General features: G+C 39.8%; 1 protein-coding gene across 7 annotated transcripts in view; it reads right to left on the bottom strand.

The window, feature by feature from the left end:
* LOC125015415 overlaps nt 1–22,502 on the bottom strand; it is a 27,848-nt gene extending 5,346 nt beyond the window's left edge. For 2 of the 7 annotated variants that reach the window (XM_047597260.1, XM_047597261.1), the window contains exons 1-4: nt 21,625–22,502; nt 21,108–21,545; nt 20,432–20,519; nt 16,672–16,751 (exon numbers count right to left, since the gene is read on the bottom strand). In XM_047597260.1, the coding sequence (XP_047453216.1) occupies nt 16,672–16,751; nt 20,432–20,519; nt 21,108–21,299 (360 nt within the window). In that variant the 5' untranslated portion in view covers nt 21,300–21,545; nt 21,625–22,502. Of the gene's footprint in view, nt 1–16,671; nt 16,752–20,431; nt 20,534–21,107; nt 21,578–21,624 lie in introns of all 7 variants that reach the window. The other 5 variants (XR_007113596.1, XR_007113597.1, XM_047597263.1 and 2 more) reach the window with 5 other exon arrangements.
* Nucleotides 22,503–22,884: the final 382 nt, after the last annotated feature.

Below are 22,884 nucleotides of genomic sequence, written 5' to 3'. Positions count from 1 at the left end.
TTGAGTCTGAATGAAGCAGTGAAGTGGTTCGAACATCATCAATTGTTCATGTAAGCACGCTGAGTCCAGGTGAGTTTCAAGCATTTAATAAACCAATCACAGCTACTTCAGCGGCTTTCACATTACACATGCCAAAAGATGGAGAACTGGTGGCAAATATGTAACAAAGTAATAAACTGAACAAAAGCAGACAACAAAAATTGCGGTTACCTACACTCACCTCTCTCCTCCCTCAGTGCAGGCGAACCAGCTCCCTATATCACCTACAGCAATCATCCCCCAGTGCCCACCTGACCCAAGCCCCGTGCATCACTGTGGCAACCAGACCAAACAACTCAAAAGGTGAATAATCCACCAGTGCAACAATATGGTTCCTACAACGACTTTTGTTTTCCTATGCTGAGTTCAGAGTGAAGTGGCCATTAACTTACTGTTTTAGGCCTCACTGTACCCCAGCATCGATAAACAGGCCTGCAAGGGGTTTAATATCAAATAGTCGTTTGAGTTCCATAAATATAAATGTGTGTGGGCCCACAGGTACTAAATAAAGGAAAACTGTTTTTGTGTACCAAAGGTATTGAGAACATTCTAATAGTATTTCATTTTATTGAATGAAAGGGTTAATTTTCGTGTGTGTTTGTGTTTTAGCATCCCCTGTCGGTCTTTGTGCCTGAGCACATTCACCACTATGGGTCGTAGTATGTCTCCATCGGGTTTCACTGTTTGGTGCATCCTCTTCACTTCCACCTCCCCCTGTAGCTTCAGCTTCTCTGACAGACTTCCTTTACTTTGTCCTCTGTTTCGTATGTAATGACATTACAGAACACACAACATTTCAGAAAACTCAACAACCAGGTTTGGGAAGGTTACTTTAAAAATGTAATTCAGTACAATAACAAGTTACCTGTTAATGATACATAATCTTTTATGTATGTATTTTTTGAAAAATGCGCCAGAAAGAGTGGCTGCATGTCACCAGTAGCTCTGTGAATAATAACCTTTTTTGATTATTCTTAGCGTGTTAACGGTTGATTTTGTCTGACTTGTTTTTCTCTGCCTTGAACCAATCAAATGGTGTTTGGTCATTTTTGTCTTTTTGTGCTGTTTTTATTTATTTTTTTTTCTGGACTTTTTGTTTTTGGCTGTGTCGTGTCCAATGGTGTGTTCTTGCGATCAGCTGCTAGTGCTGTCTGTGTCCTCTGAGCTACCCTGAGATTACTGCTGAACTTCAGGGGGAGTGGTGGGGATGCCAGGCTGGAGTTGGAGATGGAGGAGCGGAGAAGGAGGCTCGGGTCAGTGGTGCTGTTGTCGGTACCAGATGGGTTCGGCCTGCCAGATTTGTAAATAAAAACTTTATTGTGATCTCGCAGGCCGAGCCGAATAAATACGAACATGGTCGTATTTTCACGATCATGCCATTCTGGATGACGTCACTTCCTGTCAAATACAGGAAGTGACGTCATCCAGAAGCGCTGGGTCCTAGGGCCTAGGGCTGAACACATCTGGTACCGACACCATATGACCTCATGGGGACATGTCCTTTGGCAGCAGGATTGATGGACTGTGTGCGATTGGGAGTGTGTTATGAGAAGTGCTTCAATCGAAGACAACTCTTTCAAAGAAAAAAGGTGCTTGAATGCAAAATAAATTCGAGAGCCACACTGTAAAAAAAAAATTGTAATATAATGGAATTTTACTGATTATTTTTACAGATTATTTCTGTATTTTAAAAATACAGAAACAATCTGGACAATCAACGAAAAAGACTGCGACTTTACATGTCAAATTTAAAATAACATGAAATCACTGTAACTGTGAAAATACGTGTGAAAACATGATTTTTTTGTTCTTTTACAAAAAAACATTAGAAATATTGATATTTATTGTTAAAATATGTCCACACGGGTATCCTAATTTTACAAATACGTGTATGTTATTTAATGGAATAAACTGTAAAATTAAACAAAACTTAAAACTTAAAAATGTCATTTAAAATTACTGAGAAATTAACAGTAAAATAACTATTTAACACTGTAGGCTATTGTGTGTGTATATATATATACAATCCAATGTAAATCACAATGTCTTGAATTATTTCACAGCATGTCTGAACAAAACACGTGTAATCAGGAGACATTTTACTGCTGCAACGTCTCCCTGCACAAACTCAAAAGACAAAAACGTGAACGCGACACGTCATTGGAGTGCGTGCTTTGAAAAGCGCGGGTCCCGTTTGGAAGAAGAAGAAGAAGAAGAAGAAGAAGAAGAAGCAGAAGAAGAAGAAGAAGCAGAAGAAGAAGAAGAAGAAGAAGAAGAAGAAGAAGAAGAAGAAGAAGAAGAAGAAGAAGAAGACGAAGACGACGACGAAGACATGCCATTGGCTGTTGGGACACTGAACATCCGTCTTTGACGTTACGCTTAACAAGGTCAACAACCACCACGCGGCTGTTCCCGTTTGGTCACAGAAACTTGGAGCAAACAGCAGCTAATGTCAAGGCTGGAGGAAGGACGAAGGCAGAAGGCAAGTATCAAACTGAAGCTTAGTAGTATTAGCTTTATTTACCACCATGCCTCTGACTTTACTCAGTCGACAAAACGAATCCGCTAGCATGTCGTCAATTGAAATGTTAGCTAACTACGATGAAAAAAGCATGGCCGGCGGTGGCGGCGTCTTCACGTGGCGTCTGCCAGTGTTAGTCATAGATATATATCTATGAGTGTTAGTAGTCAGCCAGACCAACCACTTTTTATTTTATTTACGCTAACGTTTACTTTTGTGAACTGACTGACACAGGCGGAGAGAAAGAGGAACAACATTTGTTTAGAGCTGCAACAATGAACAACAATCGATTATTAACCCTCTTCTACATTTTCACTAATTTTTTGACCATAACTTTTACTGCTTGTCTTGAAATGGCATGATTTCTGGCTAGGATATGATTTTTTTTTCTTTTTTTCTGCAGATAAGTGGTGAGAGTTGATTTCATGGCATAATCTTGTGGTTAAGAACTCCACTCCTTTCCATGCTGAACAGTACAGTGAAGCACTGGCACTGAGTACAAAAGTGGAACGAGCATGAAATGTTGGAAGCCTGAGCAGAAACTAGATTATTACCATTTGCATGTGTACAAGCTTTGTGGGACAAGAGTAATTTCACTGAAGCATAGCATTGTTGACTCAGAGTCATCTGGAGTTTGAAAGATTAAAATCTGACAGTAACAGTATTTTTCATCCCTTCTAGTCCTCCTAGTCATGGATGCAGAGAGTCCGCTTCTGTCTTTCATCAAATCAGTGCCTAAACTGAGAGACCCTGAGCCTTTGCTGGAGCATCTGCAATGTTTAGGAGTTGAGGACCTGAGCTACCTGCAGGAGAGTGACCTCCTTTCTGTCTCCTTTCTTCTCAGACCAGTTGAAGCCAGGAAACGTCTGTCACTGCTCAAAAAGACAAGTATGTGTTTCAGTTTATACAGAATAAACTTTCACATTAAAAAAATGTGCATAGTCAAAATCTACTTATTAGGTCCACCTGCACTAATCAATGCAGTCCAATACAGCAGTTCTACTATGAATTATACTTCAAAGAATCTTCTCTACATTTTTGTTGATGTTTTAAAAAAGGTAATGACTATACACGACACCTTGTTCATCATTGATTTCATAGTGGGTCTTAGTGGTGGTGTACTGCATTATATTGAGAAAGGAACAGTTTAAAATATATCAATGGCTACTGAGGATAGAATTATGTTAGGTACTAATATACCCAGATTGAGCTATGTGATGTCTGTGTTTAAATATTGTCATCTATAGTGGGACTCGTGTGACTGCTGTGGTGTTGGAAAAGGCTGTATCTTCTTGCACCTTTATCCTGGTCCTGCCTCTTAAACTGTTATTAGCTGTTATTATTTAATAACCGCTAATATTTTCTGTCTTCTCTTCGAGTGTGTTACAGCTCAGAAACTGCAACTTCATTACGATCAACAAGTAGTTCAAGTATGGACACCACACCTCGTCAACTGTATAGAGCAGGGGTCGGCAACCCGCAGCTCCGGAGCCGCATGCAGCTCTTTCGTTCCTCTGTTGCAGCTCTCTGCAGCGAGCAGTGCGGGCCAAGGATGCTGATCAAAGGCGTTCACTTTTTCACGCTAACTAACTGCCTCAGAATAGCGACTATGGCTCAGTAGGTAGAGCGGATTGTCCATGAACCGAAGGGTTAGCGGTTCGATCCCCCGAGTGTGCCATATGCCGAAGTGTCCTTGAGCAAGACACTGAACCCCCAGTTGCTCCCAGTGCAACTGGCGCTGGTGTGTGAATGTGTGTGTGCTTGTGTGAGTGAATGGGTGGATGTGTCTCTGACTGTAAAAGCGCTTTGAGTACCTTTGAGTAGGTAGAAAAGCGCTATATAAGAGCAAGACCATTTACCATTCATCAGTGAACGAGCGAGAGTTACACAACAACTGAATGACACTGAATGCCACACCACACTCATGGTTGTAACATCAACCAAAAAACACTGAACTCCCACAGTGCATTGCAGCTCATTTACTAGTTGCTGTCGAGTATTTAATTCAAATGTATTTTTATTTTAGTGCATTAGTTTTTTAAATATAATTCTAAATTTGAATTGATGGTGTTCTTTTAACATTAAAATAAAATGTATTTAATTTTTTGTTGCACAAAATATACGCCACAACTGCCAACATGCGACACCCGCCTGCAGGTCCAGCCCGCTATTTATTGAACTTTTCCTGCCCGGGTAAGCCAACCAGGGACAAATCCCTGTTATGTATGCATAATGCAATTTCGTTTTCTCTGTAGCAGTTATTTCATTTCATAAATGCAACACACTGTGGGCCTAGCATAGAGGTGAAAACAATATATGCAGTGTTATCTTCACTTTATTTGTCAAAGGGGTTTTGTGGCTCCCAGTGTTTTCTTTCCAAATGGCTCTTTGAGTGTTGAGGGTTGCCGACCCCTGGTATAGAGTATGGATTCATTTCCAGTGACGTTTCACCAAGTTTCTAATCAGTGTTGTGGATGTATGGTGACTTGTATGTAAATTGTTAACTCAACTATTTTTTTTTCTTTTTATTATTATTTTTTTTAAACTTTTTTCTTTCATGACCAGTTCAGTTGAATTTTGTTTTGATTTTGTTTTTGTTTCAGAACCAGTCATTTTAATTGAATAGATTTTTGAATATTGCTGTAATAATGACTACCTGCTACAGTTGAATAAAAATACGGAGAATGGGAAATTGTAGCTGTTCTTGTTCAGCTTGGTCTCATTTTTTCTCATGTTCTCATGTTTTGAAAAGATCAAATTATTGTTGTATACTGTTATATTACATCTAATCTAATATAGCCTTTTTAAATAAAATAATGCCATTAAAACAACTAATAAGAGCACATTTCTGTAACTTTAAGTATTATTATTCATATTAAAATGTTAATTTGCCGTCTGGGTAATTTCATTACTTTAAAATGTAAAATGTTTGTAATTAAACGTGTAAAAACAATGTAAAACAATTAAATATCCATTTAATATTTTCTAAAATTAACCGTAAATTTTTGCAATCTAACCAAATATCTAGTTTTGCAACAGTTTTTTGACGTGTTTTGAAAGATTAACCACATTATTTTGGGTCTCATACTGTTGTATTACATCAAATATAAATTATTATACAATCTCTTCCCATAAAATAATGTCATTAAAACCGATTAATAACAGCACATTTCTGTAAATTTAAGCATTATTGTTAGTAATACAACATTTATTTACCATATTTCTATGTGATTTAATTGTTTTAAAATGTGAAAATGTTTCTAATTAAACGTTAAAACACCCTGAAAATACGGCAATATCTTGTTAAAATTACAAGTACAAACTGTACTTTAATTATGGAAAATAACTGTATTTTTACGAGAAAGTAGTTTTCTGTTATTTTACGGTATTTTTATAGCGCCCCTGCTGCCAGAAATTTACCGTTTTTTACTTTTTTTTTTAGAGTGCAAAACAAACATTTGAACTTTTTTTAATTTTTTTTGATTGAATTGAGTTATTTTTTCATTGGAAATATATTTTTTGATTGAAGCAATGTTTTTCGTGTTTGGGCCATATTGTGTGTAGGATGTTTGTGTCTTTATCATTCAATCACAAAGAACATCACTTCAATCAAAACATATTTTCAACTAAAAAATCATTCACTTAAATCGAAAAATACATTTTCAATCAAAGAAAAAAAAAGTGTTTGAATGCAAAAATAAAATTGAGACCCAAAAAAAAAATATTTTTTCCTTGTTTAAAACTACTTTTTTTGATTGAAGTAGTCTTTTTTGTGTTAGGCCCACACTTTTGCATTCAAACACTTTTTTGGGAGTGAGTCTTTTTTTTTTTAAAAAAAAATCATTTTGACACAAATCGTTTTGAAACAAACGTCCTGCCGTGGTCAGGTGCTACCACATTGGTCAGAAATGTTTGAGTGTCTACATCAATGATGTTTGAAATATGAATCTCTTTCTAGGGCAAGCAAGGCTGGCTCTATGATTGGAGTAAAGATGGACTTCTGGGGGAACTGGTGGAGAGATGCACAATGAGGATGATGGAGGTTATCCTGAACAACGGATCATCCACTTCATAACACCTTGATGGATCAAAAAAGCAGCGGTGGACAGCTCCTCTTTCTTGGTTGCAGGACAGTAGATCTTTTATACCCACAGCTATCAGACTCTTTAATTCTGCAAATGCTAGAGGAGCTAATTTCCCTTTGGGGATCAATAAAATAATTTGTGTCGAATATAATACTTCTGACCGCAAACTCTGCTGCTAGACACTTGCGATACACCTGAGCATACTTTTTTTTTTTTTTTTTTTCATTTTTCACTCAACAAACCGGATTACAACGCAGACCTGGAAAACCTCGAGGCATACATTCGCGATTGTTACAACCTACTCTGCAACATGGGACGCTCTCAAAAAAAACAAAAAAACATGCACACCCGACTCACCAGCTTCACCCATCTCTACTTCATCACCTTCATCACCTTCATCACCAACACAACCGTGGGGCACCGAGGTTAAAGACATGCTAATAACTGACAATACACTCACCGGACTGGATGGCACTCATCGAAGTTCTCCACAAAGAATTTCAAAACCTCCGACACAACCTGGAATACAGCCAACAACAGATCGGCACACTCGCACAAGAAAATAAATCACTTCAACAAGCCGCAACAACGACGTCCTCCCAACTTTCCTCCGTCACCTCCCAATTCGCTACAGTCACCTCAGAAAATAAAATTATGAAAGAAACCATCCTGGACTTACAGATGTGCAGCATGAGGAACAATTTGATTTTTACCGACATCCAGAACCACATACAGACTGTTAGATCCCCACAGGTAACAGGTAAGACAGCTTCTCCGTTTATATATATATAGGGTTACGGCTTCACGTCAGCGAGTATTACCCCAACTGAATTCAATGATAGCACTACTCAAGCTGTAGGCGGGGTAACTCGCCTGGCTTCTAACCACCCTTAATCCTGACGTCTGTCCCGCTTCCTCACGTCCCCCGGAACCGCCAGTCAGGGAGGCTTCCCGCAGCTGGGTCCGAGGTTGAGTCCTGTCAGTTGTGGTGGCTCACCCCTAATGGATCTGTGCACTTGGTACGTGCCAGGTTGTAATTTAAAGGCTAGGCTGAAAGCCCTAGGGACATAAGAATAGTTTTAAGTGGACTTGACCAGTGTGACCAATTAGAGCTAGGTGTCGGAGCTACCATTCAAGTTGCCTATAGTTTTACTGTCATGAGTACCAGCAAAAAGGGAGAAATAATTTTCAACAAAGTCTCCTGACCTTCAGAGCCAAATTTTATTTGCAGGTTCAGCTTAAGCAATTTGCAACAGCTCAATAAATCAATCAAATCCAAAATCAGATATTTGTTAAAATGATATTTGAATTTCAGATAATCAATTAAAATCTCAATCGTGTAATATCTAACCAATAATGTCCTTATCAGATTCTATTCCAACAATTGATTCATCAAAAAGAATTACTTAAGAGCCAGGCAGATGAAGTAGGGGTAAAGTAATATGTCCAAAACTGTCCAAAAATCCTTTTTAGGGAAGGACAGGCATCGAGTGAGCCGCACGGCCGATGCAACCACACAAAACCCAGTCCTCTGCCGCAGAACGAGTTGGTAAAGTTGGGAAGTCCCAATGAACGATGATTCTGTCCTTTGGTAAATCCCTTAAATCCTTCACAAATGTATTCCAATTGATCTCCTCGACTCTGTACAAAGTCCAAGAAGTAGAAATCCAGTGTGTGAAAGATAAACCAGTCTCTGACTGCTAGGCAGGGGGAATCCAGACCAAACTTTAAAAGCCAAAATAGCACTGTGAGGGAGTTGGCTCAGTCCGCATGCAGCACAGTCCGTGTCCGAGGTGAAATTCCCGTAAAATACTCTTAAATCGAGACACATCCTATTTTCCATTATCACCATGACTAACCATCACCCCATTACTCTTATCCAATAAGGGTGTTACATTCGTGACTTATTAATTTATACTTGGACATTAGTTCATTTTCTGTACTTTTCCACTAACTGTGTTTGGACATGTCCTGACCTGACCTGACCCCAGGCCAGAGGGTTTCAGTTCCCTTTTTTGCCCCAACTACCTGACATCTGTATCCTGTTTTTCTTATTCTGCTCGTGATTTCACAAACATTGGTTACATTGCTTCGATTATTATTCAACCTACACTCTGTGTATAACATTCAATCACTGAAAATCGACATGTTTAATCAAAATTATTCTTCAATCATAGTATCATAATTAATTCAAGTTCCGATCACACACTTAGTACCAGGCTTTTAGGCTGTTGGTCAGCCGAGATCTCAATTCACTTGACAAGACGAACCCGAAAAAACAATAAAGGACTTTATGATCAAATAACTACAACTTCCCACGGACACTGTCAACATCACCTTTCACTACGTTCACCGTCTGGGACAAAAACACTCCAACACCACCCGGCTCCGTCCCATCATCGCAAAATTCGAGCACTTCAAACAAAAAGAACTAGTCCAACGACAAGGCAGACAGCTCCAAGGAACGGACTATGGACTCAACAACCAATATCCAACAGAAATCAACCATAGACGCAAGCAGCTATTCCCCATCCGCAAGCAGATGATGAAGGAAGGTAAGTAAGCAGTCATAACAACTGACAAACTTTACATTGATGGTCAACTATTCAAAGTTAAGGACATAACCCCCTGGCTTTTCTAAATCTCACCCACCATCACACAACCATAAAACTTTTCATCAGGCTCTGCAGCCTCATCAACGCCTCTCCCTCCACTTAAATGTTACTGTTAAATAAAATAACCAGGGACCACTTGTATTAAATATTACGCCCAAGTCTCACTGTATAGCACCTACCATATGCTTTTTCTCATATTTACTTTCAGGTTTCTTTTGTTTTGTTTTTTCTCGTCATGTGTTGTTTATTGTTATCGTTGCTGTCTTTTTCTCTCTTTCCTTTTTGTTTCCACACACACACACACACACACACACACACACACACACACACACACACACACACACACACACACACACACACACACACACACACACACACACACATTCACACGCTCATAGAGATGAATTTTAACAATTGTTTTAAAAAAATATATAACCCATGTTACTATGTTGCCTCAGCTAAAGTTTGTTACTTGGAATATCCGTGGAATTCAGGTGAAGAAAAACAAAATACTCAACCAATTAATAAAGTTGAAAGCATACATATGTTTATTACAGGAAACTCATCTCTCCAAGCTACTATTATTAAGTGTTCTCAGCCCTCTACAATACAAAGCAAAGACGAGTAACTATATTGATACATAACCAAATCTCATTCACTCACAACTCCACTACTACTGACCCGGAAGGACATTTCATCATAAAAAATATTACAATCAACAACAAATCACTAACAATTGGCAGTAACTATGGTCCAAATTCTGATAACCCATCCTTTTTCAATAACTTCTCCTCCTCCATTATCGCAAACTCAAATGGTCCCATGATAATAGGAGGAGACTTCAACACAATCATTAACCCATCAATAGACAGAAGTAACACCACGAAATTAGTGCCATGTACAAACCATCATTACCACACTAGATGCAGAAAAAGCATTTGACAGTGTTAACTGGTCATTTCTCATATCAACTATGTATAAATTTGGGTTTGGGAAATCATTTATTAACTGGATAAAAATTCTACATCTATATTCAGCACCGTCAGCCACTGTTATCACCGGCAACGATGCCCACTCTCTCTCTTCCTGTTTCCAATATTCATTGAACCCCTAGCCACAGCCATATGCCAAAATTCCAACATCAAGGGAATTCAGTCACAGAACATACACAACAAAATCAGCCTCTATGCAGATCATATCTTACTTTTCCTACAAAATCCCCACACATCCCTTCAAGAGACAATTAAAACCATTGAATCATTTTCCAATATCTCTGAATACTCATTAACTGGAAAAAAATCCTCACTTCTCCCACTATACAGTAACAGCAGGGGTATGGGAACCCAGACACTTCCCATTCGAATCACACACGAATCACATCACGTATCTGGGTATCAACATTTCCCCCAGTCAGAGTTGCTTAGTCTAAATTACACACCATTACTGAAATCAGTATCAGACAGTCTCCTCCGCTGGATGAACTTACCACTTTCATTATTAGGCCGTATAGCACTGATCAAAATGACAATACTTTCCAAAATAACCTACCTATTCACAATGATTCCATCTCAACCCAGTACACAAACTCATCATTGGCGCATTCCAAATACACACCACTCTGGAATAATCCCGACTTTCTCAGTAATTAAAAAAAACACTCCATGGTCACAAAAAAGGAATAACACACTTAAAACACATAATCCATAACAACACACTGGTCCCATTTACTCACTTGGTCCAGGAGTACAGCATCAGGAGCAACCAGTTTCTGGAATACCTTCAGCTCAAATCATCAATTCAAGCAAAATACAATATCAAAACCATTAACTTAGATTTACCCCCACCAATTTTGAACCTGATTATCATTCATCCAAAAAAGAAAGTCCTTTCAAGAATATATCAAATCTTTTTACAATCTGACACAACACTATCCATACCTACATCCAAATGTGAAAAGGATCTGGCAATTGCTCCTGATGCCAACTTTTGGAACCACATCTGCAGAAACATTTACTCCATGTCTAGAAATGCAAATCTACAACTTGTACAATATAAAATGCTTCACAGGACTCACTATGCAGGACAGAAACTGGGGGGAAAAAAAAGAAATGGGATCCACATCAGAAATCTGCACAAACTGCATGCATGTCACTTAGCTGTATGCATTCTGGCACTGCACACCTGTCGAACAATTCTGGAGCGAGGTCACTAAATCACTTTCTGTTTTCTTGGGTTGTCATATTCCCGTTTCCCTCACCTCTGCTTACTTGGCGACACCTATGCGACAAACCTGACAAACCCAAACAGTAAACTTCTACTGGTGGCCCTAACCATTGCCAAGAAAACTATCCTCATGAACTGGAAGTCCGAACACAATATAAACATTACTCACTGGGAAATTCTCTTATCCGACTACATCTCAATGGAAGACTTAAATCAACAGCTTGCAAAAGAATCTCTATTTGGTCACCATTCATTTTCTCTTCACAAAACAGTCCCTCATGATGGAGTGAGCGATACACCAAGAGAATTGTTTTTTGTGTTTTCCAGTCTGGATGAGCAAGACTAAGAGTAAGGCTTTCAAATGAATTAAAACTTTGCTTAGGTCTAGGATTAATACATAAATCAGAGTGGAAGATTGCTGCCACTCTTTCTCGGCCTGTGCCTCAAGGAATGTGATAGTTACTGTGACTGGGTGGCGTGGACTCATTTAAACAGACATATTCATCATCCTGCAGCCACGTTTCAGTCAAACTGAATAGATCAATTTGATGATCAGTTATCAAATCAGTCACTAAAAGAGATTTAGACAAGAGATCTGACATTTAAAAGACCACATTTAATTTGCTTATTGTTCTGCTGTACTAGTGAATTAGTGTTGATTTGTATAAGGTTCCTATGAATAACTCCTCTATTCTTAATTTTCCATTTAAAAAATCTGGGAGCAGACAGCACACTTATGGAGTTTGGGGAGTTATGGGTGTGAGACAGTACTAGAGCATAGTGATGGGCATTCTGGCTCTTTTTAGAGAGCTTGTTCTTTTGGCTCGGCTGACTAAAAAGAGCCGTCTCTTTAGGCTCCCAAGTGGCCCCTCAGATTTTTTGTTTATTAAATTAATTCATAACCAAAAATAATATCCACCTAATAACACAATCTTGTTTGAGCCTCAGGCATGCCCATCTGTTGTTGGGTAGATTTGAGCTTCTCTGTGGCTGTTGTGCTCAAGTGGCTGTTGGAAGAATTCCACTATCTCCTTCACTTTGTCCACAGTGGGCTTCATCACCTTCAGAGCATCTCTTACAAACAGATTAATTGTGTGTGCAAGACATGGGTGGTGCTTCCATTTCAGGGTTTTAATTTCTTTTGTTATGTTAACTGTATTGTCACTAATACAGTAAACCACTTTGTTTTCCACATCCCACTCTTTTGCCACTTTGAGCAGCTCCTCTGCTAAAGTCGCAGATGTGTGTTTGTCACTGAACTCAAAACAATCCAGCAGGCAGGACACCATTTTGTAGTTTTCAACAAATTGACATGTAATTGACATGTAGGATTGGGTGGTTCGGGATGTCCAGCAGTCAGTTGTTAGATTAACAGCTGTGGCTTTTTTGACACTTTCTTGGAGGGCAGCACGTGCTCTGTCATATAGGCTTGAGATGACTTTTTGGGAAAGTGTTTTCCTGCTTCAGAGCATGGGTGTAGCTTCTGAATCCTTTGTCATCCCCAATAGATGACAAAAATAATGGCTGAAAATCACGTGTAATCATTTTTGCCACTTCCTCATCAATTGTGTTCTGTCTTGCTGGGGTCGAAGCCTTTTGTATAAACTGTCTCATAGAGCTCTGAGTTGGTTGTGATGGTGTAATGATTGATGCTGTAGGCACTACAACAGCAGCAACGGTTGCAGTGGATACACTGGCACCTTCATTAACAGCAGGTTCCCTTGTTTGCCTTTTTTCCTCCAACTGAACTGATGAGTGGGCAGTTCTTAGGTGTCTGTACAGGTTTTTTGTGGAACCCAGTCCTTAAGAAATGCTTACCTTACATAGTCTACACTCTGCCTTTGAACTGTCAATTATTTTGAAATGTGTCCATATTTTACTTCATTTCATCTGCTGTTCTGCATTCTCTCACCTTTTCAGCGTACTGTCTCTAGCGCAAGTTCTCTCTCACTTTTGTCTCCCTCCCTCCAGCTCGTGTGCTGGTCAGCGCTCACTGTGTTGTGTGCATCTGTAAACCCTCCCCACCCCCTTCTGCTCAGTGTTGACACACAGACACCACCACACATCTTGACCAATCACGTGCAGCAAAAAAAAAAAACAAACAAATCAGCTCCCAATCAGGTGCCGGCTCCTGTCGTTCACTTCAAAGAGCCGGCTCTTTGAGCCGGATCGTTTGCGACCAACACATCACTAGGACACATCACTACTAGAGAAGCAGCAGAGAGGCATGTAAGACTGCAACTCTGCCTCCTGGACTGAACTCTGGGTTGTCATGGTTTTGGGGTGTTAATAAAATCGGCCAAATTCTATACATGACTATACATATCGTCACTGGTCAGATTGGGCAGGGGACCAGAGAAGACTACAGAGTCTGACATAGTTTTAGCAAACTTACACACCGATTCAACATTAACTTTAGTGACCTCCGATTGGCGTAACCGCTGGTCATTACTGCCGACGTGAATAACAATTGTATCATACTTAGCCTTAGCCAGCAGTTTCAGATAAGATGGTGTCGCCCGCTCTGACCCCGGGAATGCATCTAACTACGGTTGCTAGTTTCTCTAACTTCACGTTCCGCAAAATAGAGTCGCCAATTACCAGAGTTGGTTTCTCAGCGGGTGTGTCACCAAGTGGGGAAATCTGTTAGAAACGTGAAGCGGTGGGTGGTGCTCCATGAGCCGGGTAAGACTATGCTTCCTTCGTACCGTCACCCAGACGCCCTGGTTTTCCCGGCTGCTCGGGAGCTGCAAGGGGACAGCTAGCAGGAGCTATGCTAACGGGAGCTGCGCTTGGTCGGCCCACACTTGCTACAGGGCACTGGCTAGCTATTGGGTTTTGCTTGGTGCGGAGCAGTGCTTCCATTTCAGAGAGCCTCGCCTCCAAAGCTACAAATAAACTACATTTATTACAGGTACCATTAACACTAAAGGAAGCAGAGGAGTAGCTAAACATGTGGCACGACGAGCAGGAGAGAGTGGCCATAGTTAACCACTAAATACACCAAAGCTGATTAAACTCAGAAGAAACATGAGATTAACAGGGTGCTACAGAGGACTGGTGGTTGGGTAAATTCAAAACGAGTTTCACCATTTATACAGAAAACGTTTACGTGATTTTAACAGAGCTAAAACAGTGTAAGCAATAATTTCTTGCTGTTGTTATTGACAATGCCATTTCCATTATTATTGTTATAATTATTCTTATTATTACTAAAACAAACTAACCCTATATCAAATGAGGGGGAGGAGGAACCGCAGATATAAATATGACGGTTACTATTACTATGATTATTTTCGCTACTTGCTAATATTAAGGCCTCTGGTCCCTGTGGGGCCGCACCTGGTGGATCTTTGTCTGGGGTCTCTTTGCTCCTCCCAACCTCTTGCCATTCCCCTTTCTGCCCTGGACCACTCTCGTGTGGCACATTGCATATCAGTGTTATTTTTCTTGTATCAACAGGAGCAAAAAACAAAACAAAAAAAAGAGGTAATTGCAATCAAGAAAACATGGCAACCTCCATCTTGTTTTAAATGCATCACACAAGCCCTATTTTAATGCACTACATTAATTCACAAAAACAAACATGCAACAACAGTGACAAAAAAAACACCACATTAAAATTAATAAAAATAGAATGAATAAATCAGTATCTTACAAGATTTTTTCCTTCCCCATCCTTCCTCCTCTCCCTCCACTATTTCCCACTATCTTTCACTATAGTAATTATTATCACTATAATTATTAATTGTTTTGTATGTTTGTTTTGACTGTTTCACTTAATATCATTATTACTTTCTTTTTAAATACGTATTAATGGAAGCATTATTTTACTTAATATATTCTTTATATATCCTTACTGTAATATAAATAACAATGCAATAATTATTACTCCTTTATTATTGTATTAACTATTTACTGGTAAGCATACAAATTATTAAAGGTAACACCATGATAGGTCTCACACGCACACACACACACACACACACACACACACACACAAATACACATTGTTCATATCTTTGTTGTTCATATCTGTATTGTCTGTACTGTATTGTACTGTATAATAAGACTTCTGACTCAATAAAAAATACATTGTATAATACAACTGTAATGCAACAAAGTGCAGGGCAAAACCAACAATGAATTAATACAGATTAATAATAAAATATTAAATGAAATCAATATTGATATGGTTAAACACAATATACAAAAGAATACAAAAGAACAATAATTAACAATGCTAAACCATTTCTAAGAATCGATGTCATTATTTTATTAAAACGGGCAAAGTCCCATGCAGCAATACACACAATTGAATGAGGATGTGTATCAGATCAGTCAGTTAAACTGCAGCATCCAATCAATAACACTGATATCCAACTGTGGGGCGTGTCGGCCAGTAAAGGTTTTCCAGGTACCAAGCTCTCGTGTTTCCTCACTCTTATCCTTACATATCCCTTACAACTCCTCACTTCTCACTGGCAGAAATAAGAGACATGAGACAGCCTTAAAGATGAAAGAAAGATTTCATTCAAGATGGACAGGATTGCAGTATAAAATAAAGACTTGGAATCCAGCCATTATGGGGGCGCTACATGAGCGGCCTACAGGTGTACCAGACTGTTATATCTGTCCTTACATATCCCTTACATATTACATATCCCTTACAACTCCTCACTTCTCACTGGCAGAAATAAGAGACATGAGACAGCCTTAAAGATGAAAGAAAGACTTCCAGTTCAAGCATGGAGCTAGGAGTTAGCAGTATAAAATAAGAGACTTGGAATCCAGCCATTATGGGGGTGCTACATGAGCGGCCTACAGGTGTACCAGACTGTTATGTCAATCTGCACAATTTTGTGTTTGTTCTACTAGTGTAGCTATACCCCCGCTTTTCGTAAAATCACATTTTGCTTTCAAATCAACTGAGCTGTCACAATGTCTATGTCATCAATTTAACTATGATCAGTTAAAGATGGGGACATCACCATTATGGGGGTGCTACATGAGCGGCCTACAGGTGTACCAGACTGTTATGTCAATCTGCACAATTTTGTGTTTGTTCTACTAGTGTAGCTATACCCCCGCTTTTCGTAAAATCACATTTTGCTTTCAAATCAACTGAGCTGCACCAATGTCTATGTCATCAATTTAACTATGCTCAGTGTAAAGATGGGGACATCACCTGATGAAGAAGGCGATGGGGCACCTCTGTCGGTTCCTCAAGTGATGCAGTGGCTGACAGGACAGGCTTACAGACATCTACTGGTGACGGAAAGGGAGAAGTTCTGAATCTAAGTTCTTTTTGATCATACTTGTCTTGAACGCATGCCAAACCACACAGTGTGCTACCCTTTTTTACCACCTTCTCTGGGGCTGAGCTGAAGCTAGCTTCAAATGCAGACATACGCTACAAAAGATTACAAATAAAAAATTATTACAATGTGAAAGGTTATTATTATGTACATTAACACATTACAAATAATTCGTGTTATAATGGTTTGTCATAATATTTGTGAGAATGAGCTGAAAACAACGATTCAACTAGCCTAAATATATTGCGTGCAGCGGAGCGGATGAGAAAGACAGGACTCTGCAAGTGTTTCCAGCAGCAGGATCAGCACTGGCACACATGCACATGTAGCTGTGCCAATATTTTGATTATATTATAAATATTTATTTTGATATTATCTAGGTGAACATTCCCAAAACTGTGTGATGGTGTCTGTATTTCTGTTGTAGTTTTTTGATTTATTGATATACATAGTTCCGGTTTAGTCGTCGTAGCACGGGGGACCTTAATTAATGACGCACAGAGTGTGACGCATGTGCAGTGTAGCCACACCTTCCCGCCCAGAACTCGGGAAGAGTGTATAACGGTAAGCTGTGTAGGGATGCTCTCTCTCATTAAACTATGCTAGCCTGTTTAAAAGTTGGTTCTTCTGTTGGAAACGTCCTGAAAATGTAGGGTCAGGTTGTTTGTAATGTTTTGGTGTGTTTTAGGTATTGTAAAAATGTTGTTTCTATTAGTTTGGTCAGTTTTGAGCCTCGTATATTTTCTGTCCTGCTGCAGCTGCTGAGAGCTTGTGCCCGTGTCTCTGCTCACTGTGTCCCCCCTGCTCTGATAGGTTCGTCACTAAATTCATTATTAAATAGTTAAAACTGTTAATTTTATAACTGTAAATGGTCTGCCTAGAGGGATATCCACAGTATGAGTGTGTTGTACTAATTAAAGGACATAGGACACATAGAAAAAACGTTTTTATTTTATTGAAATAGGGACCCAGGTCACTTTGAATATGCTATATGTTGCTTTGTTTGTTGTTTATTATTGATGTAAATTAATTTAGAAATGCAAAATTCATATTTAATGGCACATTTTGGTGTGTACATTTTATTTGTAATCATATATGTATATTCATTTTCCTTAAAAACAAAAGGCCCAGAACTTGGGAAGAGTGTATAATGCTGCTGAGAGAGAGCTTGTGCCCGTGTCTCTGCTCACTGTGTCCCCCCTGCTCTGATAGGGAATAAAATGCAGATCCCACATTCTGGCCCTGGAGCATTTATTCTTCAAGCAACCAGATTAAAGCTGCTACACACACTCGCCTACAGACCTATTTGTGATGCAATGATGTTTTTTTTTTTGTGCGAGTACATTGGCCCGGTGCACAAAAATAGTGCAAAATAACTGGCAGTAATCCATCCATTTTGCAGAAAGTCAGGGTGATATTTTCTAAGCTTAGCTCAGGGCTCCGTTTCACCCGCCTGTGGCACCTGTTGATGCTAATGACACTTAGACGTTTTACAGTTTTTTTTCCATTGGTTTGGCTCATTTCTTGAAACAGAAATTACATTCTCAAAACTCAAAGATCATTTGGCAGAACAGTCTTACAGTTCAGCACAACACCATAGTTCACTTGCAAAAGCTCATATCTCTCCCAAAACCGTTCACTCATGCTTCAAAACTAAATTCCTTTACCATATAAATAGTCAGTGCCACCAAAAGGCAAAAGATCCTTCTCAATTGCTTTGGCTCATTTCTCCAAACAGACTGGACATTTTCAACACTCTTGGTGCTTTTGCCAAAATAACCTGGATGGTTCAGCACAACACCATGGTTCACCTCCAAAAGCTCATATCTCTCCCAAAACAGTTCACTCATGTGTCAAAACTAAATTTCTTTCTCATATAAACAGTCAGTGACCCCAATCCCTTTGGCATTGTGTGAGCACTGCAAGTCAACATGGTTAGATGTTTTGTCACTATGGCAGAGGACCATTGAAATATCCCTTATGTCCACCTCTCAGTCTTAGCCCAGTCCTTCATTCACAATGGTTACTCTACTCGTTTTTTTTCTAGCTAACAGAATACAATTGTGTATAAAACTGAAAAAAAAAGAAGAAATAATAGGACTTTACGGTAAGAGTACCGAGGTTTGACTTCACACATTGCACTCATACTGCCAAGGAAATTTAACCATTTTTATTCACACACATGAAGTAACTTCCATACATCAGAGTTAAAAGAAAATCTATACAGCACAATATACTGTAATATAAACACATACACACAAAAAACACGGAAAATTATATGTAGCCTACAGTGCTGTAAATAAAGCCGGAGATTCAAAACTAACATTTCTTCACTGGTCGCTGTCCTCACTCACCTGGCCATCATCCTCACCCTCCTGGCCATCCACACGCTGCTGTCTGTCTGGCCACAGATTCTCGTCCACATCACAGCGTATATTCTCCCTTCCGATGCAACGAGGGAAGAAACGGCGTGCATGTCGCAACCATCCCCCTGCACTGATCTCCTGTAATATCATCACACGCAGTGTCCATTGGATGGAGCAAGGACCTCTGATTTTGAGCCTGATGCTCATACACTCTCCACCTCCAAGCGGAGAAAAACTCCTCAATAGGATTGAGGAAAGGAGAGTAAGGTGGTAGGAACACCATGACCATCCTTGGATGAGTAGTGGACCAGGCTCTGATGAGCGGGCCACGGTGGTCCTCGACCTCTTCCCCCTATTCTACCACCACGCACCCTTACTCCTCCTCCTCTTCGTCTTCCTCTTCCTCGAGCAGGCAGTTGCCCTTGTTCATTTACTTGGCCAGGTGCCTCCATGTTCAGAAATTGTACTAATCCTGGTCAAGCTCTATATATACACATGTTTGGCAGCATTCACAATCATGGACAGCACCTGTCAGGCAACTAAACATTGTTTGATTGGTTATCTGAGATGTGTGAAACTCCTCCTTTGTTAGTCAAGTTGCAGTTTCACCTGACTGTCAAATAATCAATTTATCAAATGTTCCAAGAGATTCATATATGATATTCATGGTATTAGGTTCTTGACTCATTTTGACAATTGAACAGACTATTTTGCATGTGATGACTTATAGAATGAAATGATGCTGACATGTTTTGGAGAGAATAACCATTAGACTGAGAATCAATCAATCAGTTTAGATCAACAGGATCTATTCACTTGGAAATTGTGCTAAATGTAGGCTAACCGTGCTAACTGTAGGCTACCTGTACTTAATCATTTGCAAAATGTACTAAGACATTTGCAAAGTGATGACATCAATGAGAAATACAATTCTGTTGTGAACAATTGCCAAGTGGTTTGGAGGTTTGTCCATGTTGTTTTGAGAATGTAATTTCTGTTTCAAGAAATGAGCCAAACCAATGGAGAAAAACTGTAATACTCACACCACTGCATTAGATGTGCCACAAACGAATTACATTTCATATCTAACCCCTACAGACATAGGCTATGTAGCTTAATGTTCAGCAACGAATTTCACAAGTCTGAGACCTTACATTCAAGAATCAACATGTCGCCCACGGGTTTGAAGTTTAAACTACGAATGGACCCACTTGAAACTACATTCAAACATCAGTAGGCTAATGTGTCGGTAATAACAACTTACCATTGTACGCTCTTCCATCTGCTACCATCATTCGGAGGGATAGAAGACGGATGCTCATATGTACATGGCAAATGGCGACTTGCTTGCTCTAGAAAGAGATTCCTGTTTCAAACATCAATGGTGTAGACACTTGTCACTCAAACATGTCTGACCAATGGAGAAGCACCTGCCCACCACGTGACATTTGTGTCAAAACGATTTGTATTTCAATGTAAAAAAAAAAAAAAAAGACTCAAACTTTCTTCACTTCACAAAAAAAAAAAATGCAAAAGTGTGGGCCAAACACAAAAAATATTACTTCAATCAAAAACGAGAGTTATGGATGTAACTACAGTTCTATGAATTCAGCATGACTGCCAGAGGGCGGTGCTTCAGCACTGGATAACTCCATCTCGCATATGTGCAGGTTGAGTATTATACCAACAAAGTCACCTGTGACCATGTGAAGAGGTAGGGTGCACGCGCCAGTATAAAGCCCCTACGTCATCACGCAATCTGTTCCTACAAAATCTTCTCGCCCATATTCCGAGTGACAGACAGCTCTAACGGTCATCCAGAATTCACAGAACTGTAGTTACATCCGTAACTCTCGTTCTATTTCATTCTTCCTGACCACCAGAGGGCAGTGCTTCAGCACTGGATGACTCATGCCAACATGGTGACGAGGAATGCTTACCACATTAAGGCGTGGAAGCTGTTGACAGAACAGCCGTTGCCACAGCAGGTAGAGCAGCCATGGCAAGCAAAAGTACAGGAGGATTCCCAGGTTGCTGCAGCACAGATGTCTTGCAGAGAGACCACTTTCAGTCCGGACACTGATCATGGCCATCCTCAGGTTGGAGGCGGGCCATACAGGAGTTACAGACATGCAAGCTCAACATGCCGTTAAGTGGGACAGTTTCCAGAAAAGGCACAAAAAAATAATAGGGATAGTCACAGTCAAACCACTCTGCTGCAGCCCTACACAAAAATAAGGTTCAACATGTGGTTGGGTTTAAATGGGTTAATAAGGCCTTCAGCCTATGTATCAACTTTGGAAGAATCAAGTAGAATGTTACTTACGCTATCTCACCATATCAATCGTTGTCTTTCACTTCGCACAGCTGCTCACAGACTAGGACACATTACACCCAAATATCTCACATGCTGGAAACAAGATGAAGCTAATTGGCTACACATAGAAACTCACTTACACATGAGAGGCAGTACTCCTCCCCATTGTCTTACGGGCGGGGTCTAGGTAGAATAAGATCACTGTACGTCCCTGAAGTGGGGCTTTTGGTTCTTTTTACCTCCAAGGTGGACTGACCGAAGGCTCAGCGCTGAATCAATATCTATTCTCTGTGTACCAAATAAATATCCAAAAACGGGAGAAATTGTCGCGTGATTTGTGCGTAGGTGAACTACCCTTTCCAACCGGTATAAAGATCCTGGGCTGAAGGAGAGGAAAAGATCCTCCGTCACAATGTCTGCACCGGAGCGTGCCTCAAAAACACATTAAAGAAAGATTTCTAACTAATGGCGTGCTTACTGCTGCTACAACCCAGCGAAATAGGAGAGTCAAGCAACGTAGCGTGTAATATAACATGCGGCGAACACCGCCGTTCAAAACAAAAACAACTAAAGCAACTTAGCGTACTTAATGTTTGCCGTAATTCAATACGAATGCCAGGGCGAAAACACCGCTGGTCAAAACAAATACAAGCGCAGCGAGCCGCCGGCCCTAAACATGGGCTAACAACCAAAGCAATTTAGCGTACTCACTGTCTGCAGTAATTCAGAGGAATGCCACGGCGACCTAAGCAAATTAGCGTATTACGAGGTACTGTCTGTGCGTTAAGAATCGTAACGCCGAGATCACTGCTGTCCTCCCAAAAGAAACAGACAACACTTGAAAGAGTAAAAGGCTTGCCACAGTCCCTGGTGGACGAATAGCCGAAGCACCAACCCTCAGGTTACGAGACTACCAGCGGCGAGCCAAACTGACCTGCCCTCAGATTTTTCCTCAATTATGAGAAGATAGAAGGAACAGATTGCGTGATGACGTAGGGGCTTTATACTGGAGCGTGCATCCAGGTGACTTTGTTGGTACAATACTCGACCTGCACATATGCGAGATGGAGATATCCGAAGCACCGCCCTCAGGCGGTCAGGAAGAATGAAATAGAAAAAAAGTTTTCAAATTAATTTTTTTGGGTCTCAATTTTATTTTTGCATTCAAACACTTTTTTTCTTTGATTGAAAAATATATTTTATGATTGAAGTGAATGATTTTTTTGGTTGAAAATATATTTTTTAATTGAAGCGATATTTTTTGTGATTGAATGATGAAGACACAAACGTCCTACCAACAATATGGCTCAGACACGAAAAACATTGCAAAGAAAAAGAGAAAAAAAGTGTTCAAATGTTTTTTGGGGGTCTCAAATTTATTTTTGCATTCAAACACCTTG

Source organism: Mugil cephalus, chromosome 10, assembly GCF_022458985.1.
Source record: "Mugil cephalus isolate CIBA_MC_2020 chromosome 10, CIBA_Mcephalus_1.1, whole genome shotgun sequence".
Taxonomy (NCBI): Eukaryota; Metazoa; Chordata; class Actinopteri; order Mugiliformes; family Mugilidae; genus Mugil; species Mugil cephalus.
Note: the sequence above shows the minus strand (reverse complement) of the source record. Positions and strands in the feature narration are given on the sequence as shown.